This window comes from Ceratotherium simum, chromosome 35, assembly GCF_057802395.1.
Source record: "Ceratotherium simum simum isolate JZ-2026a chromosome 35, ASM5780239v1, whole genome shotgun sequence".
In the NCBI taxonomy this organism is placed as follows: Eukaryota; Metazoa; Chordata; class Mammalia; order Perissodactyla; family Rhinocerotidae; genus Ceratotherium; species Ceratotherium simum.
Window position 1 is genome coordinate 13,788,364 of NC_141934.1, and position 19,102 is coordinate 13,807,465.

The 19,102-nt window shown below is 49.0% G+C and overlaps 1 protein-coding gene across 7 annotated transcripts in view; it reads right to left on the reverse strand.

The window, feature by feature from the left end:
• SSH1 (slingshot protein phosphatase 1) overlaps positions 1-19,102 on the reverse strand; it is a 60,875-nt gene that overhangs the window by 18,953 nt on the left and 22,820 nt on the right. For 3 of the 7 annotated variants that reach the window (XR_015549965.1, XM_087424050.1, XM_014787040.2), the window contains exons 3-9: positions 15,153-15,256; positions 10,898-10,962; positions 10,313-10,434; positions 5,595-5,663; positions 4,455-4,520; positions 1,630-1,824; positions 366-459 (exon numbers count right to left, since the gene is read on the reverse strand). Coding sequence is in view for 6 of the 7 variants with exons in the window: in XM_087424050.1 (XP_087280176.1) it covers positions 366-459; positions 1,630-1,824; positions 4,455-4,520; positions 5,595-5,663; positions 10,313-10,434; positions 10,898-10,962; positions 15,153-15,256 (715 nt within the window). In the remaining variant the exon portion in view is untranslated. Of the gene's footprint in view, positions 1-365; positions 460-1,629; positions 1,825-4,454; positions 4,521-5,594; positions 5,664-10,312; positions 10,435-10,878; positions 10,963-15,152; positions 15,257-18,598; positions 18,958-19,102 lie in introns of those variants that run through there. The other 4 variants (XM_087424053.1, XM_087424051.1, XM_087424052.1 and 1 more) reach the window with 4 other exon arrangements.

The following is a 19,102-nucleotide window of genomic DNA, read 5'->3' on the forward strand; positions in this document are numbered from 1 at the left end:
AAAGTGATCTGGAAAAACATTAAAAGGCAGATGGAAGGCGGTCCAGGGTTAGTAACCTGCTGGTAAGTTGTGATCCTGTCAGAAATAAGAGGCTGCTATATCCAAAGTAGAACACAAGGAGATGGGGGAAGAGGAGAGAGCGCTAACCAGAGACGCTTCTCGGTGCATCTGTGGTCTCATAAAGGTTCAGAGTCAGGAAATTTGCTCAAGGCCTCATAGCTGGTACCCAGCAGGGCTGGATCCAACCTGGAGTCTGACTGTAAGGCCTGCGCTCTTCCCGCTAAGCCCTCTGCTGCTCTCTGGGCAACAAGACCAACGACCACCGCGGGGCCTCTGGCCTGCTAAGAGGGGAAGAGTTCTCTTACTTCTTTGGAGGTCACATTCTCTAGGTCTTGGCTCATCATGATGCTCCGGAGTCTGGCTTTGATGAGGCGCTCGGTCCTTTCCCTTTCGGTTGGCCTAGAAAGAAATGGCATTCAGGAACGCGAACTACAGGAAGCCTGAGGTCAACGTTCACAGAAACACCAGATGCTCCTGGGCTACACGTAACACGGCTTGGACTCAGAGAGCTGACTTGTTGGTGTGCATGTTCTTGGGGGTAGGGGACAGGGACAGGGACAGAGAAGTCCCCTGTGTCCAGAACTCCACAGGAGTCATCAAGTAGAGAGCAGGTCAAGAGGACAAACAACGGTTGGGAAGCACACTCCTCCTTCAGGTCCTGCAGGAACCAGACTCTCGGGGCAGGATGCTGGGACCGCCAGGGTAACACCACCATGCCACTGGACCCTCTGTCTCTGCTTGAACATGTCTGGGTGTGAGGACGTCACTGCGTACAGAGGCAGCCCCTAGTCCCAACTGTGTCCGGCTCCCATTATCTCCTTCTTACATGGAAATGTATGTATTTCCCTGAAACTTCTACCCATCAGCCCTGGTTTGACTTTTAGGGGCCACACGGACCCAGGCAATCCTTCCACATGACGCCCCTTCATATACTCAAAGACAACTATCATTCCTCCCCATCCTTCTCATAAATTTCTTTGAGGCTTCTGATCCTCTCCTCATTCAGTGCAGTGTCCCAGAGGAACAAACATTCTGGGGGAAGAAGGGTCTCTGTTGGTGAGCCCGTGACACGGGCCACTTGATTCACTGTTGTTACCTCTACGGCCACCACTGCACTGCCCTTGGCCTGTGTTGGTGCAGCTGTGTTCTGGGATCCAAAGAACCAGACGTCATGTTCATAATGCTCCCAAGAGCGGTCAGGAAGAGGCTTTGCAGATTAAGTCTTTGGGAACCCAAAGAGGGAAGGCCAGATCCCAGAGCACTGCCCAAGAGCTGGTGAAGTACGTGGGCCACATATTCCTTTGAGAATCTGATGGAAGGTATGGAGCTGTTCCCCAGAAAGGCATTCACACCCAAATTTGTCTATGATTTTTAAAGGGGGGTGGTGGGCACAGACCCTTCCCCCAGCCAAAGACTACCCATGGGCTGCAGGTTAGGAACCCCTGCTCGAAATGCTGGTTCTGAGAGGTGGCCCTCAATCAAAGGGCTACAGGGAAGGTGTGATGTTGTGCAGATGCAGGGGCGGGCACGGGGCGAGGGCGGGTGTGGGCGAGGAGGTGCCGAACTTACTTGTCGACAAACAGGGCCGGGGAGTCGGGCCGTGTGGACTCCAGGTCCTGCATGGCGTTCCACTCATTGATGCAGCTCTGCTCGGAGCTGATGCAGCTCTCGTAGTACGTGGCCCAGATGAGAGCCACGCCCCCGGGGAAGTAGTTGTGCCTTCGTGCCACTTCGCAGGCCTTGTGAAGGACCTGCAGGGCAGACCTGGGGTGAGGAGGGGGAGACGGTCAAGGCCTGGGGATGCACAAGGAGGGCTGGGTTTCCCCTCGACAAAGGGTTTAAAACAGGGCGGGGAAGGGCAGTTCATAAAGGACTCGCTACTGGAGAGGGTCTTACCAAAAAAGTCATGAGGGTGAACAAAGGCAGCCTGAAACTCATAGCCTGCTAGGTGACACAGCTGGTCTCCGGGACATACGCATTAAACCCAAAAGCAGACAGAACATCCTTCCCCACTCCCAAAAAGGAGACAAAAAACTTCACAACTCTCCCACCCAGGCTGGTTCACATGCCACCGTACATTCCATCCATTCACTCCCAAGAATTAAGATTTACTCCTGATGTGGTCACCTTGAACACAGGAACCATGACGAAGCCTAGTAGTTAGGAGGAAAGAGTCTTCAACATGCAGCAGAGACATCGTACTGCATTCTAAATAACTTACTTTCTAACCTGCTCCCATCAATGCTGTAATAGCTTAGGTGCTTAGATTTCCTAAGGAAAGGAATTCTAGAAACTCATTTTAATAGATGAACTAAATGAAGAAGAGGTTTGGGGAGGCCGAGTGGGGCAGAAGAAACAATACAGAAAAAGTACACGGTAATGGGCAATTTAGTCATCCTTGTTTCATTTCTTTTTACAAAAATAGAGGCTGAAAATTTCTCGGTGAATTAGGTGTCGGTGAAGCCTGGGATGGAGTTATCAGAGAGTAGCTCAACAATGGTATAAAAACCTGCCGTCCACTCCACTTTTCCCCGTCGTACATATCTGTCCTCTCTCTAGGCTGGTTGAGGGAACAAACTTGAGCTGAATGTTTACTAAATTTAGTCCTCGTTCTGAAGTTTTGGAAAACCACGTGGGCCTATTTTTTACTCGCCTGTAGAGAAAGAGATACCAAATTATCCAGGGCCAGAAAGAAACACCTGGGACATCTAAAGAATTCTCATTCCATGATTTTGCTCAAAATGATCCTGAGTTGACTGCAGCGTGGAGCAACAGAGGGAAAAATGAAGCACGATATTAACTCATGGCCCGTGGGAGAATTCTGCATAACTCGCACTCTTCCAGAGAAAAGAGTAATCATTTTGAAACACTGGGCAGAATGCTTCTCATCAGACACCACCAGCTTTCTCCTGAGTCTTTTCCAGATGATTCGAGAGAGACTGTTGTGCTGGGTTTGCTGCATGAGTGGTGTGTGCAACCTCCAGGGACAAGGAAGGCTCTGAAATGTGTGTGCCAGGGTTCGAGAAGCTCTGGATGTGACTTATTTCACCCAATACAGCCTCTACCTCACCCCTAAAGCAGAATGTCCAGGGAGGCCCTACCCCTACCCAGGCCCCTGCACCTGCAGTGAGTATCCCAGGCCTGGCACCCTGTGGGAACGCCCTCCCAGCTCCCCTCGGTGTCACCAACATGTGACTTTGCTTGTGTGTTTATGGCCACGTCCCTCAAAAGACTTTAAACCCCACGAGGACAGGAATTATGTCCATTTGATGCCTCCCTAGATGCTGAGTGCCTAGCAGAGTGCTGTTCCCCTTCGGGGAGCGAACTGAATGCCTACCGTGTGCTGGGTACAGTGAGTAAGTGAATTTATGCTGGAATGACATTGTCAAGAGGAACCGTACATATGTAAACACAACACACCTTCAGCAACAAAAAAATCAACCCAATTAAGTGACCAAAGGACAAGACAGACATTTCTCCAGACACACAAATGGCCAGCAAGCACACAAAGCAATGCTCAGCGTTAACTAATGAGAGAAACGCAAATCAAAACCATCACGAGATACCACTTCACATCCATGAAGCTGGCTATTACAAAAAAACACGAAAAATAACAAGCATTGACTAGGATGTGGAGAAACTGGAACCCCTGTGCACCGCTGCGGGGCAGGCAAAATGGTGCAGCCTCTGTGGAAAACAGCTTGGTAGTTCCTCAAAAAGTTAAACACAGAATTACCATACGATCTAGAAATTCCACTTCTAGGTATACACTCAAAAGAACTGAAAGCAGGGACTCAGACACTTTGCTCACCAATGTTCATAGCAGCTCTATTCACAATAGCCAAAAGCGGGGAACAACCCAAGTGTCCATCAACAGGTGAGTGGGTAAACAAAAACTGGTCTATCTGTATAATGGAATATTATTCAGCCTTAAAAAGGGATAAAATTCTGACAAGCTACAACACAGAAGAACCCTGAAAGCATTATGCTGAGTGAAAAAAGCCAGACAGGAGGAGAAATATGAATCCATTTACATGAGGGACCTAGAATAGGCAAATTCATAGAGACAGAAAGCAGATCAGAGGTTCACAGGGGCTGCGGGGAGAGGGGATGGGAAGTTAGTGTTTAATGTGGACAGAGTTTCTGTTTGGGATGATGCAAAAGTTCTGGAGATGGATGGTGGTGATGGTTGCACAACAATGTGAATATACTTAACGCCACTGAATCATACACTTAAAAATGGTTAAAATGACGAATTTTGTTATGTATATTTTGCCTTACACACAAAATAAACACACCTAAATAAGCTTCTAAGTAGAAAGGGGTTTTTCTATTCGTGCCGTCAGCTAGGAAAACATTTCTAAGGAGTTAAAAGTCCCTAAAACCACACTTACCACATGGCCTGGACAGACACGGGCTTGAAGACATGCATCCTTCCTGCTGTGCTGACGCTGAATCCGCTGAGAAAGACAAACAGAAAGAAAGGTCCCGTGGGGAGACATCAGACCCCATAACCACACCCAGGAGACAACGGGGGCAGGACACCCTAAGGACGAGTGTATCTCATGCTGTCTGATGAAGGACCACAGGCCCGCTGTGTCAGAGACACTGGCAGAAGCAAAAAAAAGATGTTCTCAAATCCGGAAGACTTGTTGTTAACCCAGCAAGGCGGGGTCTACCAAAAACTGAAACCCAACAGGTGCGAAAGCACCAAGAGCATGAGACACCATCTCTTTTAGGTTCCTGCAACAATCCCAGCCCACCCGCCACTTCCCACCCCATATATCCCATCTGTGTTTTTATAATTGCATGGAAAATATATTAATGGAAAACGAAAAATATGACCATAATCTCAATAAATCAAAACATCTTTAATAAATCAAATTTTTATTTTCCCTTCCCAATTCTAGCTACGAGGCAACATAACTTTTACTGTTGGCATTCTAGTGGAGGGACAATTTCCTTTTCTGCTTCTTTCCACTCTTGGCAGTACCCTGCCTCCTCCAACCCCCAGAAGCAAAGGCATGTGGAATCTGGATGGCCCTTCGTCTCTTGTCTACCTGCCCAGGCCAAACCACAGCTCCCCAAGTTCTGTTATGTACATTTTGCTCCTGAAGCACTGTTGTTCCTGTCGGTTGCATGTCTTTCTCCACACCCCCCAAGTGCTGCGAGCTCCTGCTGTGTCATGTTCATCTGTGAATTTTCAGGGGCCGGCCCCATATGGAGGGCAGGTAGTGAATATCCACTGAACAAATGAAGGTAAATGAACGAATGCCAGTTTACTGCTGTTCCTGAACTTCACACAGCAGATCTCCTGCAACGCTTACGCTGATACTCGGCGACCCAAATTCCCTTATAGAATGCCCACAACGTGCCCTTCCTCGTGTGGCTCACTGGAGGGCAATCTTCTTTCTCCTGACGTAATACACAAGTCACACGTGTGACTGTGTTACTAATGATTATCCGACGACGCCCAAACCCAACTGGTGTTTCAAAGTCTACACCGAAAAGAATCTTTTAACGACTCTGCTCACCCGTCTCCATCAAGGTGGATTTTCGTGTCGCTCCACAGTCGGAGAACCATCCCAATGGTACAGCTTTTACTATGCGGGAAGACAGAAGAAGTCTACATTCAGGGTCCACCCACTTACAAGCACAGTCTTCCCCCTGCGTCTTCCAGCCTGTCCAGCTCACAATGGGGACCACCACCTGACCAGGGTCCAGCTGGTGACTGAGTATCTGAGAGAAGCTCTCAGGCTGTCTCTAGGGCCCGCTGACCACTGAATTCTAGAAGAGACGGGTCTGGGATGGCCCCACTAGAGAGAGTCACCAGTGACCTCCACTTGGAGACAGTCACAGGGTCCTCTGACCCCACCATTTGGTGTGGAAGCAGCTACACAAACACCAGGTCTCAGCTGCGGCTCAGGGCACAAGGAGCAACTGGCTGACCACACGCCCACACTGCAGCAGGGGGTAAAGCCGCTGATGGCTGGCGCACCCCTGGCACAGACCACATGCACTCTGGGGGACACAGGTGAGTAGTGGCAGCCAACTCCAGGCTCCTGTGCTGGGATGACGGGGGAGGGGACTGTGCCAAGGCCATTACTGGAGTTCAGTTCTGACCTCTGGATCTGTACCTTTCATGCAGCTGCCGTTTTAAAAACTAGCTTAGTCTATTTGTTTTGCCCATCCTGACAGTGAAATGATACTTAACTTTAGAGACTGGCGCCGCTGAAAAACACAGCGGGAAGGAAAGGGCTGTATCAGGGGGTCTCCTCAGATTATTATGACAATTCTTCAGGCACTTAAGAACGAGTCAGCTTGTGAGAAACCGCTTTGACTGCCACGGCCAGCTCCGACAACCTCCAGGGATCTTGAGCTTACATTACATCTCTGCCGCCACCTAAGCCCCCCCAGGGAGTAACTGCCCAGCGTGCGCCTGGGCAGACGGGAGCTCTGGGGCTCAGAGAACAGCTCTTCCTCCAGGGCACTGGCGGCCATGCAGCCACTTGGGACTCTTTTCCACCCTCTGCTTCTGTATCTGTGAGGAAGGTAGTTTCAGGCCCTTCGGGTCAAATTAGACGCCTTTTGTGTTAGGCAAATTCTTAGGTCCCACCCTGCACTCCTACCCAGTCTTGATGCATTTCCTCTGTAGAGCTGCAAAATGAGATTCATGTTGAGACTCAGAGCTACAGAGGTACTCGGCTGTGTCAGCACTGGGGAGAGTTAAGGAGGGGCCCTCAGAGTCCCAAACCGACAGGCAGGAAGCCCAGGGACCCACGCCAGGGACTGACAGAGGGGAGAAGAATCGGCACAGAGAGCTCCAAGGAGCACAGGACTGGGGGGCCAAAGGCCCAGGGCAGTAGGGGTCCTTCCAGGGCAGGCGGAGGCCAAGGGGCCAGAGACGAAACTGTCCTGATGAAACAAAGGCCGCATCTAACCTGGCTTCCCCGATCGCAGGGACAGGGAAGAGCCTGAGTGCCACACGTGGTGGGCAGAAGCCCATGGAGGACTTCCATGCAGGGTTTCACCCCGGAGTCATAGAGCACGGGGCAGGGAGCACGACGTGACTGTAACAACTCTGCAAGTTCCCTACCGTCCCCTCATCTGTATTTTTGCGTCTCTACTAGTCCTGTAGCAATTAACAGTGAAATTTCTACAATGAAGGAGGGCCTGTGGGTCTACACAGATGGGAAGCAGGGAAGGGATACGCAGTCAGGGAGCTGGGTCTTCTAGAGGAAGAATGACCATGAAGGATCAAGTAGGTGGGGGCAACTCTAGGAGAAGACGGCAGTGCCAAGCCCCTGGGGCTGGCACAGCAGGGACAGAGAAGGTGCGTCAGGACTCGGGGTGCAGGCAGGAGACGCACCGTGGAAGTCCTTTACAGACCACGAAACACCAACATGGAGAGGACAGCTCGCGGCACCCAGAGTGTTTCCGAATCGGACAATACATCAATCCAGGAAGGAACCTGCGGAGTGGCTGCTCTGGTCTCCCAAGGAAGCAGGTGTGGACATGAGAACCCTGCCCCTGTTGCGGCCAGGCCATCTGACATGCGCTCTAACACTGCACCTGGGCTCCCTCTCACTGGGAAGCCACTGAACTCGCCCTCCGGGGGCAATGCTCATCTCTCTGTCTTTTTTTTTTTTTGGAATAAAGAAACAAAATCTCGGCAGGACTTTAGGAAAACAAGTATATCATGCTCTCAGCAGGCCAAAAGCTTCAGCAACGACCAGGGCTTTGTTTTCAAGGCAGGGATGAACAGAAGCCCCTGGAGCCTGGGCGTGTGGAAGCTACAGAAGAACGCCCAGGCCCAGCCCCCACATGCCTGGGCGCCGAGGACAGCTGCATCATGCCCAGCAGGAAGGTCCACTCACTTCCCACTCCCCTCTGACGCCCCGCACACCCTCTGCAGCCCCTCGACCCACCTCCCCAACTACAGGACACCAGCACTGGCCTCGGGGTTGGCGCCCGCAGGCAGGCGGTGGCTCAGGCTCGGACAGTGGAGGGGACGCTGGCCTCATAGCAGAGTATGCAGCGGAGGCAAGAGGACCCCAGGGAGAGGGCGCCCCGGGAGAACCGAAGGCAGGTGCTGGGGGGTGGCAAAGGCAGGGCAGGGCGGCTCAGAGTGCGGGAGACACCGCGCACCTGGATCTGTCTACTCTGGTTGGTAAACAATGAACTTGGAGTGCGTGTGCCCGGTCTAATGCCACGTCCACAACCTCTAGACTATGAGCTCGGCCAGGTTGGTCTCTCTCATGGATACGGCCTCAGCACCTGGCAGGGTGCCTGGCACACGGAAAGCGCTAACAGGTCTATGAATGAATTAATGAATGGTGGGTATGGAGAACCACAGCATGTCCATGAGAGGGAACGAGTGCGTGGGGTCTACACTGCAGGTCTGCAGTCACAGCCCCGACTGTGAGTCCCAGCTCTGCTACTAGGATGGCCTTGGTGTAACCACTTCAACTTCTGACTCCTCATGTGTAAAACATGAGGTAGGGCGACCGACCCCACAAGGCAATTTAAGGGTTAAATGAGACATTACTGAGATATTTTGTTAACTGCACTGTGCTCTCCAACTGAAGCCACAGAGATGACTGGGAGGGGGTCAGATTTCTACGAGGCTCCAGCAGTTTGGGCTGAGATGATGGGCACATTCGAGAGGGAGGCAGATTTCAGTTCGGGGCCGGAAAGCATTATAGGAATGGACCACACTGGTGAGGGAAGTCCCTGCCCCGAGAGAACGCAGAAAGGCTGGAGAATCACTCGCAGAAAAAATATACCTGCAACACTGTCGAACACTCCACGCCTCTCTGCCTCACAGCCACACTGATAACGGCCCAAAAGATGGGGCTGCCCTTTTCTGAGAGCATCTGCCTGGGGGTACCCCGACATCAAGTACCGGGCCCTCCAGGCTCCGAGGCAGCTCTTCGGAGCTCAACTCCCAGGACATGTCCTGCTACATATTCTTCCAGACCCAGATGTCCCAACCAGCCCAAGGCCACTGATGCCTGCTCATATTTATCTCCCAGCATGCCGCAGAAAACTTTCTCATGCTATTACCTACCAGGAACAAAGTCATAAAAGCAAGGTCCTCCCTTTTTAGTCATTTACTTGTAACGAGCAACCAAGTCTTGGTCACTAGCGTGTGACTAACAGCAGCTCTCCCATAGGAATTCATCGCTGCTATGGCTCTTTTTTTCTGCTATCAATTCTGCCTGAAATGCTCTTCAAATGCAACCCCCTGCTCTCCCCTACCTGAACTTGCCCAGCTGCCCACTCATCCCTTAAGACTCGGCTTAGCTGTCACGTGCTCCAGAAGGCCTCTCGCCTGCCCTCTCTACGTCCAGCCCTCTCCTGTGTTTCCACAACCTCCGCGCGTCTCTCCATCACTGAGCCCATCGCCCCATATCTGGTTCTGACTCTCTTCCTTGCTGAGCTTAGGGGCTCCCTGAGGTCGGGAACTGTGTGTACTGTTGCTGCTTTGTTTACCTGGGCCTAGCCTCCTGCCTCATATGCAAGAACATGCAAATCGATTGTTTGCTTAATGAATGAGTAGATCAACAAATGATGAAGAAAGGGAGTCTACTTTAATCCACTTTTAACAAATTCAGGTTTTGCAATGATCTCACTGCATTAACGTATCCCAGATTAAGCCGTTCACCCTCATTTCCCACACATAATAGGGCCTGTGATACAACTAACTTGGCCTCCAGTTATGGGGAAATTCCAAACCTCTCTTCAAGCCTCTGACCCAGGACCTGTCAACAAGCACCTGGGAATCCATGGGGGATCAATACTGGATGAGGTGCCTGGTGCGATGCCCATCAATCACATACTTCTATACAGGCCCGTCCGCCGGGAATGCGTCCTCCCTGCTTCACTTCGCTGGCTCCTGCCCGTCCTTGGGTGTTCACACAGCCGTCACCTCCTTCAGAAAGTCATCCTGGCTAAGGTGCCCTCTTCCAGAGCACCCTCGACAGGACCCAGTGTTCACCCTCTGAGCACAGTGTAACTTTTCTACCCTCTCAGCAGACCCTGAGCTCTCTGAGCAGACACTGGATCTAGCAAGCTCCCGGCACACAAGAGCTGATGTGGCGTGCTCTACTGTCCCCAGTGCCTGATCATCCTGCCACCTACCATCACGCATCCCACCGCCATCTCCCGTGGATACGGGACCACGGAAACCTGTCTCTAGCAGCAACTCTTGTCCCCACTGCAGAAGGACCCACCGTCCCAGCAGACTCACCTTTCCTTACTGGAAAAGTCGACGCCCAGCAGGATGCTCTCCTCCGTGTCCTGGCGCCCGCTGCTGTCCACCACCACCAGGTACCGGACCCGCTCCACCCAGGCACTCTCCAAGCGCACGGCCTAGATGGGCAAAGAGGCCGTCACCGGCCTGCCTCTCGAGGTGGCGGCCCTTTCTTCACCAAACCAAGATGAAGGGCTTTTGTTATCTACCCCCCCCCCCGCCGCCCCCGCCATGGGTTTAGGGATTAAGACGAGATTCTTAAGAGCAGGAGCCACGTCTCATTTTTATCTCCAGCACGAGAGACAACGCCTGGCTCAGAGGAGACCCCCGCAGGGTGCTCAATGGGTGAACAAATAAAATCCAGAGAATGAATATTCCAACTTAGCCAGACTGACAGAGGCCTGACACATCCTTTCTCTGGACCTTCTGGGGACTGAGGGGCAAACCTGGCTTTGGCTTTTGTGAGCAATTTGGGAGAATTTACTATAACATAACCACGCCCACCCCATCATTGCTCATGGATAATTCCCTACCAAATTCCACAATTAAAAATTAAAACTTGCCACTCTCGTCTCTTCTTACCAGCTTGATTCTATCTTCACAACGCAGAAGGTTGATCATTACTTGAAGATGTTGGGGCAAGTCACCTGTTGGACCAATGAAAGATGTTTAAAAGGTCACCCACCTGCTTTCCAGGCAGAATCCTATGAGAGGCTGATTTTAAGGGCCTGGAAGAAGACTTAGAAGTTAAAATCTCTCTACCTCCACCACAGGAGAAACATCACAAACACCAAGTCTCGAGTTCTCTTACTCCACTCCTGAACGTCCTTGTGTGACAATGATGGCTAAGACAGAGCTTACTGTTCTTAAATGTTGCTTTTATTTTCTGAAATACTTGCAATATGGGTTTTTTAACACAAAACTTGGAAAACAGACAAACCTAGAGGAGAAATGTTACGAAATTCAAGCAAACGTTACTTTGCAGGTTAGGGCAGCAGAAACCACAGACATGGCTGGAGTAGGGGATTTGCTAAGAGTTGGTCTGACAGAAAAAGGACTGGGTGTCATTTTTCCTCTTTAAATTCTTCTGCGTCTCCCATAAGAGACAGATATTACTTCTATAACCAGGAGGCGACATGTTTAAGTGACTTTACAGACAGCAAGTACGTGTCAGGTGCCCAGAGAAATAACCTGAGTAGACAGCAATCTGTCATTTTCTCTTTTCTTGCTAAACATTATGTATTATTCATTTTCCCTTGGTTATTTACAAGAGGCAGTAATCAATCCAGAGTCAGCTCTTGAACCTCTCTGAGTGGGCCCGGGGTCCAGGGGGCGTCCTGTAATAGAGTAAGGGGAGGACAGTTTCTCAGGGGTGGCAAGTCCCCACGGCCATGCGGGATCAACCTGGCTGAGGAAAGGCTGTGCGTTCCAGGCAGAGGGGCCGCCTCACTGGGCTGCACAATTAGTGAGTAGCAAGTGTGACCCTACCACGACTTTTTTCCTAGCTTGTACTTTTAAAATGTTTGCATGGGTTTCTTCCTGAAGAAAAGGCACATCTGTAAAGATGCTGGTCTAGAAGAAAGTGCAAGGAATAACTCATGGAAAAATCTGTATTAATTTCGATTTGTGTAACACCCCAAAGAAACAGAATTATCTTTTAAAAAAAATTACCCTATAGATCACAATTAGAACCCCAGAAGGGGCCGGCCCCGTGGCTTAGCGGTTGAGTGCTCGCGCTCCAATGCTGGCGGCCTGGGTTCGGATCCTGGGCGCGCACCGACGCACCGCTTCTCCGGCCATGCTGAGGCCGCGTCCCACATACAGCAACTAGAGGGATGTGCAACTATGACATACAACTATCTACTGGGGCTTTGGGGGGAAAAATAAATAAATAAAATTATAAAAAAAAAAAAATGTTTGAGAACCCCAGAAGGATCAATACATTGGATTCATTCCTTTTGCAGAAGCATCTTTTAAATTTTAGGGCAGACTGACGTCCAAATTGCACTTCCTGCCTCAGAGGGAAATCAGGTGGTTAGAAGCCTGCCCCTTGCCTGTTCTCTCCGCTATAGGATTCACTGTGTAAAACAACCTACATAGGCACCGCTTTCTAGAAGGAAAGCTTTGGAGGCAATGGTTCACCTTAAAGAAGGACATGGAGCTCCCCATCCCCTTCCTCAGCCTAACAGCGCCCTCCCCTGTTGTGTCACCTATGCCACGACAGCACACAACCACCTCGGCCAGTTCTCGGCTTGCCTGGGCCCTACCACCATCCACTCCCAGTCACAGGAGCACACAGATGAAGCAAAACCAAGCCCCTTGTGTGAATGAAATGAATGAATGAATGAATGCCTAATGAAATGAATGGCTAAATGAAGAGGACATTTTCCACACAGATAGACTCCTGTCAGTGGGACTGCTGACAGACAGACACCCCAGCTCCAGCACGGCATCTGCAGTCTCTGTACTTTGAAGCGTTCACAGAGCACTTGCAAAACAATCAGAGACTACGAGCCTACAGCATAGGCCCCAGAAAGAGTCTCAGATTGACTGGACGGGCTGAAACGAACGGAATTACTTTCACAGGGACAGAAGTAACCCGCAATTGTACTCAGCTCTGCATGGTGATTACTGACAGGACGGTGGGTCATCCAGGGGACTGGACAGTAATTCCAGAAAAAAAGGAAGTGACATACAGTCTAGTCTGTGCCTGCCGCAGGGTCATTTACTGAGCATCCGTGGACAGTCTGTGGTCCCTCTGCCTTTGTCAGCTTACCCGCCATTCCAGACCTCAGGGGCAGAAAGAGCCAACAAGCCAGCAGCTTCCTCCTACTCTTGTGTACATTCCAGAGATGCATGAAGCAGCTTGACTTAGGGTTTTTACAAAATGGTGTTGCACTTACTTCCCCAAGCTCACACACAGTATGAAAATACTGTTTGAATTAAAGGGAGGAGGCATTTTATATTTTATACTCAGTGAACAAAGCCTGAGCATTCACTTTGTTGTATGTGTTATGGTTAAGACAGGAACAATGGTTAAATTCCTAGCAGGGCAGAACCATGAGCGAATTCAAGAATGAAGGTTCTGTTTATAGTTTTATTGTAATAGAAGTCAGTGTAGTAATAATCATAGCTACCCTACGCTGAGCACCTATGACGTAAGCATGTTACTTGCAAAAATTTTAAATTCTGTATCATCTGAGGTACGGGTATTTGATGCCCATTGTAAGGACAAGGAAACTCAGGCTCAGAGGTCGACTATGACAGCACAGGAAGTTGCATAACTGGGATCAGAAGCCAGTCTGACTGGCTCCCAAGCAAATATTCTTTCCCCAAACCACACTGCCTCCTTGTGCAGGATGACTATTTTCTTAGCTTTAAAACAGACCTAGGGCCGGCCCCATTGCTTAGCGGTTAAGTGTGCGCGCTCCACTGCTGGCGGCCCGGGTTCGGATCCCGGGTGCACACCGACGCACCGCTTCTCCGGCCATGCTGAGGCCGCGTCCCACATACAGCAACTAGAAGGATGTGCAGCTATGACATACAACTATCTACTGGGGCTTTGGGGGGAAAATAAATAAATAAAATCTTTAAAAAAAATAAAAATAAAAAAAATAAAACAGACCTAAATCTTGATTACAAATATCAATATGTGAAAATATTGAATGAGTCTGGGGTTTGCTATAAATTGTAAGATATGAACTTTTAACCAAGGCACTCAGATCCAAAATGAGGCTGGGTGACTTGAGGTTAAACAAGCAAAATGATCCCAATGACAAGAAAACTTGCCCCAATTGCTGGTTGCTGTTGAGAGCCAGAGGCCATTCCAGCTCACATTCAGACCTGGGCGGCCCATCCCAGAAGTGCCTGGAGAGGCTGTCCACCTATGACCAAGATTCACTTATATGCAAACGTTTTCTGAATTCCTCTTTTCAAATTGCCTTCGGCTTCAGAGTCAAGTTGCCTAAGAAAACCAATCTTATTACTTTATATAAAGGCATTTCTTATTTGTCTGCTTTTGGACCTAAATTAATACTCGGTCTGATCCCTACTTTATCACTTTTGTCTACTTCCAAAAACCAAATCCACCGTCAAAGAATAAAGACTTCCCACCCCAGTGCGTGCCGAAAGCTCATGAAGAAATCCCCCAAGTGAGTTTTCCAAACGCTTGGAGAAATGACAACAGTCCCCACACCAGGTATACAGCACCCCAAGGTGGTTATGCTCAAGGCATAACATATAACGTGGCTATAACGTGTTATAGAGCATTTGTTAAAAAGGCATACTGGGGGCTGGCTCCGTGGCGTAGTGGTTAAGTGTGCGCGCTCTGCTGCTGCCGACCCGGGTTCGGATCCCGGGCGCGCACCGACGCACCGCTTGTAAGGCCATGCTGAGGCCGCGTCCCATATAAAGTGGAGGAAGATGGGCATGGATGTTAGCCCAGGGCCAGTCAGTCTTCCTCAGCAAAAAGAGGAGGATTGGCAGGTGTTAGGTCAGGGCTGATCTTCCTCACAAAAAACAAAAAAGTCATACTGGAACTTAAAACCTGCAGTGAACTCATAAACCGTGAGCAGTACATCTTTACATCCACACAGAACGTGGCTGACCACCTTACTTCTCACGTAGACACGTGCTCAAAAGGGTCGCCAGCTGCCAGTGCCACCTGGAAAACACGCACAGCCTGTCCGCTCGAGGGAAGAGCTTCTACCTGCACCAGTTACAAACCTGTGTTCCACTATTTCTCTGGCCTTGACAACCTGCAAACTGTTCACCACCAGTAATGGAAGGTTCCTCTGTTGCACAGAAAATAGGTTCCAGTGTCCGAACTTCAATTTACCTGCATGCTTGTGGGGATGCTGAAGACTCCGCTGGCCTTGAGGGCTGCTTCCCTGTTGTAAGAAGAGGGCTGCTCCTTTCACCATGAAAAAGCTCTCACTTAAGCTGGGAAGAATAAAACCAGAGTACAGTCAGGCTGGAGTCCAGAGAGGAAAGTGGAGACGGATGTGCCGCAGAGGCAAAGCTTTAACAGCGGACAAACGGCATGTAAAATGCAAATGGAATAAAATAGCCTTTATGATAATTTCACACAGTACTCTTCCCAGGCCTTTGCTAAAAGCTTGCTGCTGGAGAGTTTGCATGATGAAATGAAGCTTCTGTTAAACCACCCAAGGTTCTCTGTAGGCTCTCCGGGGGCCAAGAGCCCCTTTTGCAGGACATTATAAGGGGATCTCACTGTAATACAGCATCTTCTAAAAACAGAGACCAACTCTCTGCTCAGGAGACGGTGACTCTGTGCCTTTCTCGTACCCTTGCTGGTGATCTTTGTTTCTAACTCCCTGACCTGTAACTACCTCACTGACCCTGGGTGTCTCCCCTTCACAGAACAGAGGATGAGGAAATGACGCTCACTCTTTGTCTGCATCTTAAGAAAAGCAAGTGGCTGCTGACCCACTTAGTAGAGGCCGCTGTGTCCACTCTTCCTGCAGAAAACCTCAAGTTCACCCAGTGAATTTCTCAGCAGGATGACTCTTTGGTCTTTGTTATTTTAACTAGCAATAACATTTACATTCAACCTATAACAAAAAATTACAATTAAAGAAATTTTCACTTTCATGATTTGGCTATCAAAATCTTTAGCTTATGCAGAAATTAAGACTGTATACATTGATAGACTGTATTAGCTATTAATTACCACTAATTATTCTAAAATACCGTCAACTCTGAAAATTATCCATAAAATACACCAAAACGATTAACAGTGGTTGTTTTGGGGGGTGTGGGGGGCGGTTGGACCACCCACAATTATCGTCTCTCTACTTCCAAATTTTCCATTTGGAGCAAATATTAACTTTTTAAAGTGATTATTAAAAAGTAATATAAAACGTACTATACTTTAAAGCAAAACCATTTGATTTTTATTAATTTTGTCAAAGAAGATCACAGTTCAAATTAGAGGGAACTAGAAAAATCATTAATTCTCTCTTGACCAACCAATTAACACATAAATGAAGAGAAAATTTCTACAAAAAAGCAGCACTCCCCCCCCAAAGCCCCAGTAGATAGTTGTATGTCATAGTTGCACATCCTTCTAGTTGCTGCATGTGGGACGCGGCCTCAGCATGGCTGGAGAAGCGGTGCGTCGGTGCGCACCCGGGATCCGAACCCGGGCCACCAGCAGCGGAGCACGTGCACTTAACCGCTAAGCCACGGGGCCGGCCCAGCAGCACGTTTTTTTAATAGAAAGTAAATCAATTCCTGATAGAAATACAAGGACGTTCTCTGTAGTATAAAAACGCAAATCACCTTTGCCCCTGACATCTAATGTTAGTAGTTAAACATTCTAATCCTGGAATAAAAAACTCAGCTAAGTCTAAATGTAACTCTAGGAGTTAAGAAAACTCACCACGTGAACTAGCATTTAAGTCAGCAGCTCTTGGAACCACGAAAAAGGTTATCTTCTATAATATTAAGCCTACAATAAAAACTGTTGGTTTTTCTGGTTGAATTCTCACGCTAAAAATAGTGACTGCTCAAATATCCTATAATAAGGCTTAGTTCTGCCTCTCTTATTTGGGCCTTCGAATTACTGACAACTGGTTTTATACATTTCATAATACCAATACGTTATATCTGTACAGCACTTCATCTATTATGACAAAGGTACTGCCAAGTCGTCCATTCCACTCTACCAGTCGTATATTTGTGCTGCAAGTTTCAAGTACTGAACAGCCCAGGATTATAAATAATAGAAGAAATGAGGAGCATCCTTTCTTTCCAGTCTCCCTCTCACCCACGGGAGGCAAAAAGCTCCTTAGCACCCATCTGGCCAATTTAAAACCCGGGTTGTCTTGTTTTAGCAGGTTGCAGAATCACCCAACACTTTTCTACCCCTAAAACCTGTCACCTTCTCCTTCCTTAAAATTTTATAAGGACGTTTGTTTTCAAAACTATGTTGTTTTAGACACAGATCATTTACTAGTTATTCTCATCAAAATTTGAAAGAGCTGCCCAAGAGACTCCAAAATCCATGAACCTTAAAACAACAACCAGGTCATCGATGCAGTTGGGGAAAACCTTTGCGAGTCAACATCAACCTCTTTTGTTCGTGAGTTTAAGAAAAAGAAAAAAAAAAATCCATACTGACTAGAAACCCGAGCACTCTGGAAACAGCCAGCCATTAGCAGTGACCTTTGCCTTGGAAATCATGGGCAAAAATTCCCCTTGGTTTCCCTTACATTTCCTTTGGAAAAAAAAGGGAACAATGCAAAATAGGCTGGTTTTATCCCGTGATCGCTTACAAGGCCAGTCGTTCCTCAGTGTTCCTGGGATCGACAGAGAATCAGAGCCCCCCATGTACACGTGAAGTCAGGAGGCTGTCTGCACTGCGGGCCTGTCCTACTCAGGGCCATCAATCTCAGGCGTTTACTGTCCAGAGCCAGATCTGAAGCTGCAGGGAAGCCCAGAGAACACATTATCCCAAGAGATAATGTGAGGTGGCCCTGCGTCTGGGGAGAATGAACGAATACAGCACAAGGACAACCACACAAGACGACTCTCAGGGCTGGGAGGCCGCACAGCATGGGCAGTCGTAGGATTTATGAAAACAAGACGTAGATATTCTTCATGACCCCGTTTCCGTCTTCCGTTCTGAGCTCACTCCAGGCCCAGTGCCTCACCCGCCGTCTGCATGGCTGAGAACACCAGAGCCCACGGCCAGGGCTTTGTGGGGTTCTCTCTGCCAGGCTTCTACCAAGAGGCATGGTACCCGTCTTGAAATTCATCCGAGTTTCAAGACGCCCCGTTGGGGATGTACGGTAAGAAACCCATCCCGGTGATGGCACACGCACTTTACTAGGTTCTCAGGGCAGGGAAACCAACGCACAAACCACCCATCCCAGCTACAGAAAAACCAGCCTTCTCCCAAAACACGCTGGTGTCCTCAAAAGAGGACACTAGACTAAAGTTCCAGAAGGTCTGACCCAGACAAACAAAACTGAACTGTCTTCCTCTGTCACTTTAAGAAAAATCTTGACAGGGAATTAAAAACAAGTCCAGCCCCTGCCCTCCCTACCCCCATCTTCCACGCTTTTATCTCCATGGTACAAATACATTCTCAGGCACTGGTTACAAGAGAAGATTCAAGTTTCTACAAGGCAATGAAGACAGACGGAAACTTCAGTCGATGCTCCTCAAAACCCCCCAGCCCTCAGAGCATAAACAGCCAGTGTCACCCAGAAACCGGTACCCGGTAGGAAGAGAGAAACCAGTGGTGGTGATACGTACTAATTTGGGCTGGAGACCTCCGAAGAGCAGAGGTAGTGAGTCGGCTGAAGGGAGACGCAGAAGTCAGTAAAATAAATAAGGTTCGTGACTGCCATAGTCACATCTTCAACTGACCCTCGAGCTCCCGCCTTCCACTCCCTCTGGAGAAAGATGAAAGATGAGGAAGAGGCTGGAGTCCTTCAGAGAGCAGTCCTCCTAGTCGGATGTGAGTCCCACCCAGGGAGCAAATGGCCCTTGTGGAACTCTGTCTTCCCCTGATATTTGGGTTTAAAAAGGCCCTTGTCCCTGCATATCCTGATGAAAGAGGGCCATTCAGAGGGAGCAAAACAGCTAAAGTTCCTCTAATCACTCTACTCCTACGGCTTTTTTGTAGGCCTTAGGAACAAGCAATAGCGTGTGTATTAGAAATTGTGAGGGAAACAGCTGGCCCCCAAGTAACAAATCCCAAGCGATGAGGACCCCATTCTTGTTAAAATTGACATATTGAAGGATTTCTATTTCTTT